The 13,814-nt window shown below is 52.1% G+C and overlaps 2 protein-coding genes across 2 annotated transcripts in view; one reads left to right on the plus strand and one right to left on the minus strand.

Annotated features, from left to right (window-relative positions):
- Positions 1-16: 16 nt before the first annotated feature.
- On the minus strand, positions 17-7,070 carry CB4H22orf23 (chromosome B4 C22orf23 homolog). The gene is made up of 7 exons (XM_049626330.1): positions 6,883-7,070; positions 6,444-6,555; positions 5,302-5,364; positions 1,404-1,586; positions 648-779; positions 331-431; positions 17-189 (listed from the first exon to the last, which is right to left on the minus strand). The coding sequence occupies exons 2-7, from the start codon at positions 6,544-6,546 to the stop codon at positions 118-120; spliced, it is 654 nt and encodes a 217-aa protein (XP_049482287.1). The 5' UTR covers positions 6,547-6,555; positions 6,883-7,070; the 3' UTR covers positions 17-117.
- Positions 7,071-7,125: 55 nt separating this feature from the next.
- Positions 7,126-13,814, plus strand: part of POLR2F (RNA polymerase II, I and III subunit F) — a 10,143-nt gene continuing 3,454 nt past the window's right edge. The window contains exons 1-3 of the mRNA XM_049626334.1: positions 7,126-7,250; positions 9,112-9,181; positions 12,114-12,244. Coding sequence (XP_049482291.1) covers positions 7,231-7,250; positions 9,112-9,181; positions 12,114-12,244 — 221 coding nt within the window. The 5' untranslated portion in view covers positions 7,126-7,230. The remainder of the gene's footprint in view (positions 7,251-9,111; positions 9,182-12,113; positions 12,245-13,814) is intronic.

Raw genomic sequence — 13,814 nt, forward strand, 5'->3', positions numbered from 1 at the left:
GGGGGGGGGGGGGGGGGGGGGGGGGGGGGGGGGGGGGCGCAGGGGAGCCTGCTTGGCGATGGGGTGGGGCTCCAGTGGTCCACGTTGGGCTACTCTGCTCCTGTCTCTGGAGGCAGATCAAGGGGTGGCAAGAGCCTTCCTAAGTTCCTCACTCCTCTTGTGGTCAATGTCTTCCATTTCGCGCAGTTTCTGCAAAGGGCATCGGGCAAAGCTGGGATTCAGGGCCGGGACCTGAGGAGCCCCAAACCTGGGCCACAGGTGCCCTGTCCACTCACGTCTCATGCTGCGCACGCACAGCAGACCCTCTCCCCGCTTCCCTGTGGCTTCTACCTGGGAGATCTCTGCAAGGATGATCCCTCGGTACTGTCTGCCCTGTCCCAGCGCCTCCATGTCAGCCAGGAATTCTTTCCCGTCCTGGATTTCCTTTACCACTGGACAGGGGAGAAGGGCCGTCAGTGTACAGGGCAACGGGGGCCGCCAGGCTCCCGGGAGGGGTGGCGGGGACAACGGGTTGCTCCCTTGGGGAGAGGAAGCGTTTCTGCGGTCCGTGTTCCCCACTCGTTGGCCCTCAGGGTTACTCTCCATCCCCCCTGATTGTGGACCCCTCTGCCCACCTTCCCGGCCTAGGTGGCCCATCGGTGGCTTACATTCTTCAAACCGGTCCAGCTCAGGGGCTGGGTCCTCCTGTCGCACCGGAGGGGGCTTCCTTTTCCGTTCCTCGGAGTCCTTCCCAGTGGCAAAAATGTTTTGGAGTCTTCGCTTCTCTTTCTCCAGATCTCCTACAGGGCCCAGAAATGGCCTAGTTAAGGCAGGCGAGGCACCCCGCTCGTGGTCTGAGCTCCTGGTTGGGCATGCTTGTTCCGGGGTCCCGGCGCCTTGAACCCCGGGAACCCCTGAGTTTGTCCTGTCCAGACAGGCGGGAGGGGGAAGGGCCGAAAGAACTAAGGGTTGAACCCACACGCTCTGGTGCAGAGCGAGGCTAAGAAAACTGTGGTCACCGTGGAGGCGGCCTGCGTGTAGAGACCACGTGGAGCTGTCAGCAGGTCTGGGCCAAGAGCTACACCGGATGCCAGGTAGGGAGCGAGGCAAAAGGCTCCAGGAAGTAGGTTGGCGTGCCTACTGTGTGGGACCGTGTGACCTTAAGAGAGCAGGGGCCCTGAGATCTGACAGCCAAACACCCGTCAGGGACTGGTGGACTCTAGTTAATCATTACAGAATTCTAAAAAAATGAAAAAGGACCAGTTCACTGGTTTCCTCTACACCCTGAACACCCCCAAGCTAACAGGTGCCCAGGCTCAAGTACAAACAGTGAGAGAATTTGGTTAGACACTTGCCCTGCCCTACGGGCCGCTTGGCCCCCGGCCCCCTCAGGGAAGAGGGGCTCTCGAGGCCCTCTCACTTACGGGTGGCTTGAGGCTTGAATGGTTCCCGGCTATAGGCCCCGCCGGCTTGGCACACACTGGCAGGCCGGAGGTGGGGCCGGGCCACCAGGATGGGAGGCAGGTAGATGGCCGAGGCCGGCTGTTTGGGAGGCAAGACCTTCTGGCTGGATGTTGGGCTGCACTGGAGGGGCAGTGTGTCTCCTCCTGGGAAAGGAAGGTTCGAGGTGGAGGGGGACCCACCTGGCTTTTTTTTTTTTTTTTTAATTTATAAAAGTCATACCTGCCTGTTACAAGCGGTTAAACAGTATAGAAGTCTTCCCTTCTCCCCTCCAGTCCCCCACCCCTACCCCATAACGAGCAACTTATAATCTGGTGGTCTCGTTCCAAACTTTTTGATGTTAATACAAACATGTTCAAAGATATGTGTGCATATATGAGCTTCGTTTTTCAAACACTGGATCATACTGTATTATATTCAGTAATTGGCTCTTAACAATTGATCATGGACAGTTTTCCAGATCACTTCATTTATATAGAACTTATTTTTTATAGCTATATACTAGTTCGTAGAATGGATACATTATTTATTCAGCTAGTCTTTTAATTTCAGAAACTCAGGCTGTTTCCTTTTCTTTTTTTTCCTACTACTTCAAACAATGCTGCAATAAACATTCTTGTGCATCAAGCTTCTAGACTGCTGCTTTTATTTCTATAGGCGGATTCCTAAAACCTGCTTGGTCTCTAGGCAGGGAGGGATGGTTTCGATGGTGATACACACCAGTCCCCCTGACTGTCCTTCCCTGCTGTCTCAGCCTAGTTAAGGCAGGCGAGGCACCCCACTCGTGGTCTGAGCTCCTGGTTGGGCATGCTTGTTCCGGGGTCCCGGCGCCTTGAACCCCGGGAACCCCTGAGTTTGTCCTGTCCAGACAGGCGGGAGGGGGAAGGGCCAAAAGAACTAAGGTCGGAACCCACGGATCTGGGGATCCCCCTCCAGGCCAGCCAAGTGTATCCTACCTGGTTGACTGGCCCCTGCTCTCAATTGCCCCAAAGCCCAGCTCGAAGCAGCCCCTCCCCTGCATTGTTTTGATCTGGCCCCCCATCTACCTCTTCCACCTTTTCCAGCCTTCTATCACCCACCAGCAAATACGTACTGAGTAGCTGCTCTGTGCCAGGCCTAGGACACTGGGGGTAAAGTGGTAAGACAAAGTCCCCTCACGGCACTTACATTTGGGGTCGGAGGAGTGTGGACGATGAGTAAGTAAAATACGTAGTTGGTTAGTGACGGTACAGGGATGGAACAGAGGATGTCAGAGCAGAATTTACAATTTTAAAGAGGGGAGGCAGGGAAGGCCTCATGATGAGGTCAGCCCCCAAAATGGTGAGTTGCTCTGTTGTGCAGATATTTTGGGGAAGAGCATTTCGTGCAGAAAGAACAGCTAGAGCAAAGGCCGTGAGGTGGTCACGCGCCTGGAATGTCTGAGCAACAGCCAGAGGCTAGGGGGGCAGGAATGGAGTGAGCAAGGCAGGAATATAGTGGGAGCAGAGGTCAGAGGTCAGGGAGGGCAAGAGAAGTTCAGGGACCTGTAGGCTTCCGGAAAGACCAGCTTTTACTTTTTCTTTTTAAAAATTTTTTTTTTTTTAACGTTTATTTATTTTTGAGACAGAGACAGAGCATGAACGGGGGAGGGTCACAGAGAGAGGGAGACACAGAATCTGAAACGGGCTCCAGGCTCTGAGCTGTCAGCACAGAGCCCGACGCGGGGCTCGAACTCACGGACCGCGAGATCATGACCTGAGCCGAAGTCAGCCGCCCAACCGACTGAGCCACCCAGGCGCCCCATACTTTTTCTTTTTTAATGTTTGTTTATTTTTAATGTTTACTTCTTTTTGAGAGAGAGTGAGCACATGAGAGCAGGGGAGAGGCAGAGAGGAAGGGAGACAGGAGAGAATCCCAAGCAGGCTCCGTGCTGTCCGCGCAGAGCCCGCCTCTGGGCTCGAGCTCACGAACCGTGAGATCGTGACCTGAGCCAAAATCAACTGGCTTTTACTCTGAGGTGGGAAACCATCGGAGGGTTTGGAGCAGAGGAGTTACATGACCCTTTGGTTGCTGCTGAAAGTACCGTGTGGGGTGGTCAGAGTCAGGATATGGTTTGAAGGTCAAGCAGACCCACGCTGATAGGTTGGATGGGGGGTCGGGGAGAAAGACGAGGAGTCAGGGATGATTCTGACGTGTCTGTCCCATAGGCCTGGAAGATGGAGTTGCCATTTTCCCCCACAAACCAGCCCCTTCTCACACCCTCTACCTAGAGCCACACCATGGCCTTCCTGCTCTTCTCTGGAGAGACGCGGTGCTTCCCAGAATGTCCCTCCTGCTCCCTCCGCTCCCTCCGCTCCCTCCTTCCGCCTGCCCGGTGCGGTGTGCCGTCCCATCCCCCGGCCTACCCTCAGCAGATAATTATGGCCTGAGTAATTCTGGGAGGTCAGGTGAAGGAGAGGAATCTGTGGCTAGCAACAGAATTTGAATGAAGCCTCAACACAAGTAGGATTTGGTTAAGAGGAGAGAAAAAGAGACGGGATTCCAGAAGAAAGCAGACCCAACACAAATGAATGTCTGGAGACAAGTTTTTAAAAAGAAAACTTAGGAGAGTAAAACTGTCAGGCGAACCAGTTACTTGCCTAATGAAATCAGTCCTTCAGTAAATATCGAGCACCTAGGTGCTGGGGGTCCTGCGGTGAACAAGGCGGACATAGTCCTTCGTTTCCTGGAATTTATTGGAATTTCTAGCACATTCTCTTTGCAGTCCTGCTAGAGGGGCCACCAGATTATCAGTGCATTGCTGAGTGCGGAGATAGAGTTACATGATGCAGTTGTGTGAAGGCACCGGGCTCTGACAGCCTGGGCTGTCCTTGTCCCCAATAAGTCCCCTGGCCACTGCTGGACCGGCACTGCTAATATCCGCCTCTCTGACACTGTCTTCCCTTCGCTTCCGTGGCTGCTCAGGCGCCCTCCCACAGGCACCCTCTTCCGTACGTGAGGCAATCACTTCTGGTAGGTTCAGTAGAGAAGGTTCTGATCCTGCCACTTGTCTTGCGTCCACTAGCTAAGCTGTGACTAAGCTGTGAATGAGTAAAAGTAGGAGCAAGACACACAGTCCTTTCCTCTGGAGAGCTCATAGGGTACGTGTGTAACAGACTGCGGACATGACCACGTGGAGACTATTTTGGTCGGGCAGGACGTCCCAGCTGGGCTGTGATCTCTTGGAAGGATGGCTGGAGACAGACGGCAAGAGGCTTGCTGTCGTGCTAGGACCCGTGTCCCAGAAAGAAACAAAGGCCCTGAACGATCAATTCCCCAGGAGCGAGGGTCAAAAATACTATTCAATTGTTTTGGTCCTTTTTTTTTTTTTTTTAATAGAATTTTTAAAAGCTTATTTATTTATTTTGAGAGAGAGAGAGAGAGAGAGAGTGAGAGTGAGCAAGCGAGCCAGGGAGGGGCAGAGAGAGAGAGAGAGGGAGAGAGAGAATCCCAAGCAGACTCCAGGCCATCAGCGTGGTGCCTGATGGACCTGAGCTGAAACCAAGAGTCAGTCGCTTAACCAACCTAGTCACCCAGGTAACCCTTTTTGTGGTCTTTAAGAGATTTTTTTTCTCTCTGAGAGCCCAAGCAGGGAAGGGGCAGAGAGAGAGGGACAGAGGCTCTGAAGGGGGCTCTGCGCTGACAGCAGTAAGTCTGATGTGGGGCTTGAACTCATGAACCGTGAGATCATGACCTGAGCCGAAGTCAGGCGCTCAACCCACTGAGCCACCCAGGTGCCCCTGGTCCTTTTAAACGAGATCCCCAACCCCTGAATATGGAGGAGCATTAAAAGTGTGGTCCAGAGTCCCTCCGCCCAGGAAGCCTCTGTGGATTGCCTCTTACTTTTCATGGTGTCCATGATGTGTCGCTGTTGGAAGTTTGTCAGTTTGGATTCCTTCATCATCACTGCAAAGATAAAGCACCGCTATGAGGTCTCCCGGACGGCAGACACAGCCCTTCATCTCACCTTATTCTAGTGTAAAATTGTATCCCCTCCTAACCCCACTCCGCACCTCAGTACCCCTTCCCTCCCTTTCCTGCTTCATTGTTTTTTCTGTAACACTTACTATCATTGAAATTCTACATACTTACTGTCACCCTCCTACTAGAATATGAGCTCATGAGAGAGCAAGATTTTTTGCTGTTTTTTTTCCTTTTCATTTCTTTTATTATTAATTTAATTTTTTTTAACGTTTATTTATTTTTGAGACAGAGAGAGACAGAGCATGAATGGGGGAGGGTCAGAGAGAGAGAGGGAGACACAGATTCTGAAACAGGGTCCAGGCTCCGAGCTGTCAGCACAGAGCCCGAGGCGGGGCTCGAACTCACGGACCGTGAGATCATGACCTGAGCCGAAGTCGGACGCTTAACCGACTGAGCCACCCAAGCGCTCCATTTTTCTTTTCTTTTCTTTTTAACTGCTGTGTCTCTGGCACTTAGAACAACGTCTAAAGCACATTAAGCAGGTTTAAAATTTTTTTTTGCTGTTGAGTGAGTGAACCAATGGACCGTATTTTATTAAGCATGTGCCAGGTGCTGGAGCTACAATCGTGAGCCCAAACAGGCACAATCCCTGCCTTAATGGAGTTCGTGATCTAGAGGGGTAGATGAATATTAATCCAGTGGGAGACAACTAAATATCTGACTCCAGGTTGTGTTGTCCATTGAAGGAAAGGGTATTTGGTAGTGTGAAAGCACAGAACTGTTGGTTCCACTGTGGTGGTGGGTGGGGAGGAGATCAGGCTTCCCTGGGGAAGTTGAAAGCGTGATCTAAGGGATGCGCAGGAGTTAATCACTTCAAAATTCTTATTTCTTTGACTTTTGGCCACTTGCAAGTTGTAGGATCCCCAAACCTTTCTGAACCCCAGGCTTCTTATCTGTAAAATAAAAATAGCAATTGCTAAGCACAGATCATGTAAGGGATAACTGAGTGTCAGAGGGTACCTGCTACCACCACTCTTCTCCGGTCCTTTAAACACACTGACCTCTGAGCAGCTTGCAGGTCCCGGGGGTGTAAGTGGCTGGCTTGGAGCAGCGCCAGAACCCTGTTCCTTTGGTCACTGCCTCCACCCTTTCCTGGGAAGCCATGGAAGGGCCCTGAGGAGGGAAAAACGCAATGACAACCCCTGTCTCCCAGGCCCACTTTCTGCTCCCGCGCCCCCAACCTCCTCGACGCCACCCAAAGTCCGGGAGCGGGGGTCGAGTCTCAGCAAAAACGTGACTCGTCGCCGTCAGTATCGCGATAGTGCCCTTTCCCCCCTCTACCCCGAACAGATACACAGGCAGATCCTCACACATGAACGGAGACCTCATCCTGACCCGACGCCTGTGGCAGGGAAGCCCTCTCTGGCGGAAAGGGGCGGTTAGGATAAGCCGTGGTCCGGACAGAGCCCGTTGGGGGATAAACCAAAATGGAAACCTCACCCTAAAGTAAGACTCCGCTGGTGCCTCCTCCCCACAGGGAGCAGCCGGGCTCGGGAGACCGTAACCACGGCCCCGCAACGGTTGTGCGGCGCCTGGACCCCGCGCAAAACCCTCCCGATCTCAGCGACTAGAGCCCGCCCCCAGCGGCTCCGGCTACCATGGGAACGGGCCCACGCCTCCCGGCGCGTGCGCACAGATACGGCTTCGGCCTGCCTACCGGAAGTACTTGCCTCTGGGTCACGGCGCAGGCGCAGAGCACGCGTGGCGCCGCTCGAGGCGGAGGCGCGCTGTTTTCGGGTCTCCGCGCGGGTCCCTGGCGCGGAGTGGGGTCGCTGCGGCGCCGGCGTCATGTCAGATAACGAGGACAAGTGAGTGCGGGAGCTTGGGAAGGGGTGGGTGAAGCGGGAGCCTGGGTCGAAGGAGGCCGAGGAGCCAGGCTCGAGGGGCAGTGTCTTGAGGGGACTGCGGGTGCTGAGTGGGCCCGCGGAGCTGCGGGGGAGAAGGGCGGGGGGCCGGGAGGAAAGATCCATCCAGAGGCCCGGCTCGAGGAGCAGTGAAAAAGGTCTTTCGGCCGACTTCCAGCGAGCCGGGCTCCGTGTCTTGTAATGAGAGTATTGAGGTGAACTAGGCATAGTCTCTCGTCCCCGGGGGCGCCTTTTCTAGAAGAGGGGACAGGCCCATAAACAGATAATGCAGGGTCGTGTGAGAGTACGTGGTAGACGTACGTAGTAGAGAAGGAGTCCAGGGGAGAGTCTGGCGAGACTCGGGGGGTGGTAAAGGTCTGGAAGGGTTGCAGGAATCTCGGTGAGAAGGTAGTGGCTTGGACTGGGGTGGCACTAGGAGAGGTGGTGACGGCAGGTGGTTTTGAATTCTGGATCGATGTTGAAGGTGGAGCCCAAAGATTTCCTGACACGTGGGGTCGGAGGAGATGCGTCTTATGAAGATAAAAATAGTGGAGTCAGGGGCGCCTGGGTGGCTCAGTCGGTTAAGCGTCCGACTGCGGCTCAGGTCGCGATCTCGCGGTATGTGAGTTCGAGCCCCGCATCGGGCTCTGTGCTGACTGCTCAGAGCCTGGAGCCTGTTTCGGATTCTGTGTCTCCCTCTCTCTCTGACCCTCCCCCGTTCATGATCTGTCTCTCTCTGTCTTAAAAATAAATAAATGTTAAAAAAAAAATAGTGGAGTCATCAGCAGTGTGTATATGAAATAGAGTATACTGTATTTTAGTCAAAACTAAGAATCAGGTGAAAACCTCAGGGGCGTGTCGGTAGAGAAGAAGAGATGGCTGGGGACTGTTAGCGCATTCCAGCATTGAGTGCCTGTAGGGAAGAGAGGGGGAAACCAGCATAGGAGACTGAGATGGGACAGCCAGTGAGGTGGGGGATCCCCAAGAGAGAGGTGGCCTTGTAGTTAAGTGAGGGCAGAGTATTGAGCTGGGGAGTGTGTGTGTGTGTGTGGGGGGGTGGTGGTGGTCTGGTGTGCCAACTGATAGATTCAGCTAAAGGAGAACAAGACTTGTCCATTGGATTTAGCAACGTGGCAGCCATTAATGAACTTGAGAAGGCTGGTTTTGCTAGAACTGTGGAGGTAAAAGCCTTGCTGGCGTGAGATTATGACACAACTGGAGACAGAAGGTGGACAGCTTTCATGAATTTGACTCCCAAGAGGAGCATGAAGGGGGGAGCCCCCAAGAGGGCTCAGTGGGGGGTACAAGAGAAATAAGTTTTGTTTATTTTTTAAGATGGGAAAATAACTACATGTTTATATGTTGATGGGAATGATCCAGTAGAGATACAGTGATGATGAGTGAGTCCTAGCAAAATTTGGGGGCTGATGGGGGTAAGGATGAAGGAGTAAAATGGAAGAGAAGTTTGATTCACTCATTAAGTAGTTATTTATTGAGCCAATTCTACATACTGAGTGAGATACGGGTATCTGCTGTCTTTAAAAAAAATTTTTTTAACATTTATTTATTTTTGAGAGACAGAGTCTGAGCGGGGGAGGGGGAGAGAGAGAGACAGACAGACAGACAGACAGACAAGATCTGAAGCAGGCTCCAGGCTCTGAGCTGTCATCACAGAGCCTGATGCAGGGCTTGACCTCACAAGCCGTGAGATCATGACCTGAGTCGAAGTCGGATGCTTAACCGACTGAGCCACCCAGGCGCCCCTCTGCTGCCTTTGATTCTAGTAAGTGATGCTCCAACTAACTGCCCTCTTCTTCTTGTACAGTTTTGATGGTGACGACTTTGATGATGTGGAGGAGGATGAAGGGCTAGGTGACTTGGAGAATGCCGAGGAGGTCAGTATTTAGCTGTGGACTCCCCTTTTCTGCAGTCCAAGCTGCCAAATAACCCGGCCGGTGATAATCGCCTGAATGAATCTGCCTCTTGCGGGTCACATCCCCTGCCACAAGCACCCCCAGTTAGAGTGAGCAGTGTTCCAGTCCTGGGTGGAGGAAAAGTCCTACAGGGTGGGCCATAGCCTGTGGCTTTGGGGGCAGTTGGTTTACTGATGCGTGAAATATCACCTTCATTCATTCAGCAAGCGTGTGTTGATTGTTTGTTATGTGTTAGGTGCCCTATGGGCAAGGTTTCCTTAAGGAGCCCTGGGGAGAGTGATCTGGGATAAAGCTGGAGAGGTAAGGGCCCACATCAGGCAGGATTTTATAGCCTAAAGGCACTTAGAAGCCACCACGTGTTGTGGTTTTTAAAAATATTTTTAAATTTATTATTATTTTTTTTTTTAATTTTTTTTTTTTTTAACGTTTATTTATTTTTGAGACAGAGAGAGACAGAGCATGAACAGGGGAGGGGCAGAGAGAGAGGGAGACACAGAATCCGAAACAGGCTGCAGGCTCTGAGCTGTCAGCACAGAGCCTGATGCGGGGCTCGAACTCACGGACCGCGAGATCACGACCTGAGCCGAAGTCGGACGCCCAACCGACCAAGCCACCCAGGCGCCCCTAAATTTATTTTTTTAAAGTAATCCCTACACCCAGTGTGGGGCTGTGGGGCTCAAACCCACAACCTTGAGATCAAGAGTTGTACTCTCTACGGACTGAGCCAGCCAGGCGCTCCCACCGACAAGTGTTGAGCCGGGGAGTGGCACTATCCCGTGTACACTTTAGAAAGGGCATTCTGACGTCAGAGTGACGAGTGAGTTGGGGAGGAGCGGGAGTTAAAGACAGAGACCTTGAGGGTCTCTCCATCTAGGCGAGAGACCCGTGGCTTGGACTTGGGTGCTGGTAACGTAAGTGATAAGAAAACGGACAAAAGAGGTATTTTTGGTGGATTGGAGATGGAACTAAGAAAGTGGGAAGTGACAAGGGTGACCCCCAGGTTTCTGACTTGTGTCGCCAGGTGGATGGGTTACGAATTTCACGAATGACATTGGGCTTTCTGTGCCATGACTGATGGAGGAAGTGCTTTATGGCTCCTGGAAAGGGAGTGATCCCTCAATTATTTTAGGCTTGGAAGCTGAAGCCCCCATTTTTGGATTTTCTCTTTCTTCCGCACGGCACTCTCGGGTACCTGTTCGCTGAGTCAGAAACGTCCTCCTCTGTCCTGGTCCCCTCCCGTCCCTGTTCGGTTGATTTTGCCTCCTACACGTGGTCCGGCCCTGTTTCTGCTTCTCCATTCTCAGCGCTTCAGGCTGGCTGAGGTCTTTATTCCGCTTCACTCACTTTGCTGCGGAAATGTGTTACTGCTCTTCCTGCCGTCAGTCTCCCACCACTCTGCTGGATTGGCCATTCTGCTGCCACAGTCTCTCTTACCTGCCTACCTGATTGCTTACTGCTCGTCTTCCTCTGTGGTCTGCTTCTGCCCTTACCCTCTACAGAATACGCTCAACAGAGCATCTGTAGGGATACCTTTACATTTTTTTTTTTTAAGTGTATTTATCTACTTGGGGGGGGGGGGGGGGGGCGGTGCAGGGGAGAGAATCCCAAGCAGGCTCCATGCTGTCAGGGCAGAGCTCACACAAAGCTCGATCCCCTGAACCGGGAGATCATGACCTGAGCTGAAATCGAGAGTCAGATGCTTAAGTGACTGAGTCACCCGGGCGCCCCTCTTTAGTTTTTATACCACGTAGTTTACTTGTTAATTTTGTTATCTCTTGTAATATAGGTTCTATAGGGGAAAGAATTTTTATCTGTCTCACTCTTCTATTTCGGGCACTTAGAACACTGACACGTAGTAAGCACTCAATAAATATTTGTTGATTTAATTCTTTTTTTAATGTTTATTTTAGTAATCTCTACACCCAACACGAGGCTCGAGCTCATAACCTCGAGATCAAGACTCACATGCTGTATCCACTGAACTAGCCAGGCGCCCCTAATTCTTTATTTATTATAGAATTTATTCTTCTGCCTACAACCCTTTGCACACCTTTTGCTCTAATCATACTTCACAACTCATACATTGTCTCCCACCGCTGTGCTTTTGTGCCTGCAACTCAGCCTACCTGGAATGCCCTTCTCTTTCTCGTTGGCTTGGCAGCTCCTACTCCTTCTGGAGTTGCTTGTTTCGTCTCTGGACAGCCTTCCTAACCCCCAGCATGAGTTTGATGTCCCCCCACCTTCTCGTGAATTTCATTGTCCACTTGCCGACCTTTGTAGCACCTGCTGTTTTGTTTACTCTTGTCTCCTCTCCTGACTGTGAATTCTTTGACAGCAGAAATGCTTCACTTGCTGTCTTATCATCCATTACGATGTTTGGCACATGACAGATCCTTCATAAGTAATTGTTGAATACACGTGAGCGCCTGTGTATCCTTGCCTTCACTTTGACTTTTTAGCCACTTGACCTGTTGATTCAGTTACCCTGTCTGAAAGATGGGGTGCTTATTCCTTGCCCCCTACTTAAAGAGACTTGTCTGTGCTGAAGGACTTCTTGGCATATGGCTAATGTTCTGGGGCCACCCCATCTCCAGGCCATCTGCTTCCCTCTTCCGGATGAGGCAGTTGGCTCTGGAATCCCAGTCGTGGTTCTTCTTTTTTACTAGGTCTGAGACTTTGACCCAGTTAGCAAACACTCTGAGCCAGGCACTATAATGCCCACCACGTAAGGTTATCACAAGAATTAAAGGGGGTGTCACTAACTGCAGGTGTGCGTGCTGGCACGTGATAAGCAGTAATGGTAGGGGGGATTGTAATCATTGTCATTATCGTCCTGCCCCTCAACCCAGAAAATACACCTGAGACTTTCCCTCTTTTCTGTCTTGGCGTCCAGGAGGGCCAGGAGAACGTCGAGATCCTCCCCTCTGGAGAGCGACCACAGGCCAACCAGAAGCGAATCACCACACCGTATATGACCAAGTATGAGCGAGCCCGTGTGCTGGGCACCCGAGCCCTCCAGATCGCGTGAGTATATGCCCTTTCGTGATCTTTTCTGTCGGTCAGGCCACAGTAAGCTTGCGAGCTATTGATGTGGCCCAGCCGGCACCTGAAAACACTCTCCCTGCTCTCACATGCTAAGCAAGGGTGGTGCTGTCTCTGTGTGCCGGGCACTGTTCTAGACTCCTGCCCTCAGGGAGTTGGTGATCCAGTAGGAGAAATAGGACGTGAACATCTGAGGAGCCAAGTAACAGTCCAATAGAATCATAAGGAAAGTACAGAACTTGGGTGCCTATTAGGTTAGTGAAGCAAAACAAAGAAAAAAAAAGTGTGAATTCAGGGAGCTAGAGACCATCGTGGGCTGGTGGATCAGGGCTGCTGTGGCAGCACCTGTCTGGCTTAAGGTGGTTCTTGACCCGAGGTGGACGGTGGCCAGCCCAGAGGAGTGGGGCGGCCCTCCATGTAGAGGCCAGGCTAGAGGAGCGAAAGCACAGAGCAGCCTTGCCTTTCTCCTAAGTTTGAACCCAGGAGAAGAATGAGAAGGTTCAGGAACTGGCCAGTGGACAGGTGATTCTGTCATCTGAACGTGAAAATGTCCGATGGCTGCACATTCACCCTGTCGGCCACAGGCACCGTGGGCATCTGGAGCCTGTGTCTGCAGGGGCCGGCCAGCCTGCCCGCCAAGGCTGTGCGCGAACAGACCCGAAAGCACCCTCTCTGTAGGCGGGTGGCTTTGAGAAAGCAGGGACTGTCGATGCTGGGCCACGGACGCTTTTCCTCCCACACTCCCTCTTGGGAGTTACTCTTCTTTCCTACGGAGCAGTGAGTCCGGGAACAGAGGGAGGGCACACGCGCTCTGCATACTCTAACAGAATGTCCTCCCCAGGGAGAGACAAGGCTGAGGAAATGAACCCCCACCCCAACGTCTTACAAGCTGGTATGGGAGATGGGTGTCTGGTCGGATGGGTGCATCAGGTAGGGAATCGTGGAAAATTGGCCAGAAACGCTGGGGTCAACTCTGTGGAGTGCTGATGCTAAAGGAGATTCTAATCTGTGTGTTCCCTCATTTGTTTTCAGATAGCACTGGGCTTTATCCCCCTTACTCCTGTGGGGTAAAGATGACCACCATGTGCACTTCGAACAGGGTTTTATGGGCAGGTAACCCCGTTCCTCGCCTTCTCTAAAGCAGTAGACCTCTCCCTAGCCTGCTTGTACTCTTGGCTGGTCTGGGCGGAATTAGGGCTGCGCTCAGCATGACAGTTGGGATAGTCGCTGGGTCAGGATCCTGTGGGTCTGCACCATCAGTTGTGGCAGCCGCCTGGCGCATGTGGCCACTTATGTTAAGTAAGATGAAGTGAAATTAAAAGTTCAGGTTTTCAGTCTCGTTAGCCACATTTCAGGTGCTCAGTAGCCACGTGTGGCTAGGACTCCATCACAGAGGACATTTCCGTCATTGCAGAACATGCCAGTGGGCAGTGCTTGTCTAAGCTAGAAATGATCCAGCAGAAAGAAGAACTTCTCAATTATCTTTCAAACAAAGAATGATCATATGCAAGCTTAAAGTCTTTCAGTGCTGACTGAGGTAGCGTGCTTGCAC

The sequence above is a fragment of the Panthera uncia genome, chromosome B4 (assembly GCF_023721935.1).
Source record: "Panthera uncia isolate 11264 chromosome B4, Puncia_PCG_1.0, whole genome shotgun sequence".
In the NCBI taxonomy this organism is placed as follows: domain Eukaryota; kingdom Metazoa; phylum Chordata; class Mammalia; order Carnivora; family Felidae; genus Panthera; species Panthera uncia.

What these genes read in the sequence shown, in the direction of transcription:
- CB4H22orf23 (XM_049626330.1), bottom strand. Translation starts at nt 6,546, where the DNA reads ATGGCTTCCCAGGAAAGGGTGGAGGCAGTGACCAAAGGAACAGGGTTC. An exon ending in CATCATGGACACCATGAAAA is followed by an intron (nt 1,587 to 5,301) that starts GTAAGAGGCAAT and finishes TTCCTTTCCCAG; the next exon opens with GAGGAGACACACTGCCCCTC. An exon ending in TCCTTGCAGAGATCTCCCAG is followed by an intron (nt 190 to 330) that starts GTAGAAGCCACA and finishes TGCCCTTTGCAG; the next exon opens with AAACTGCGCGAAATGGAAGA.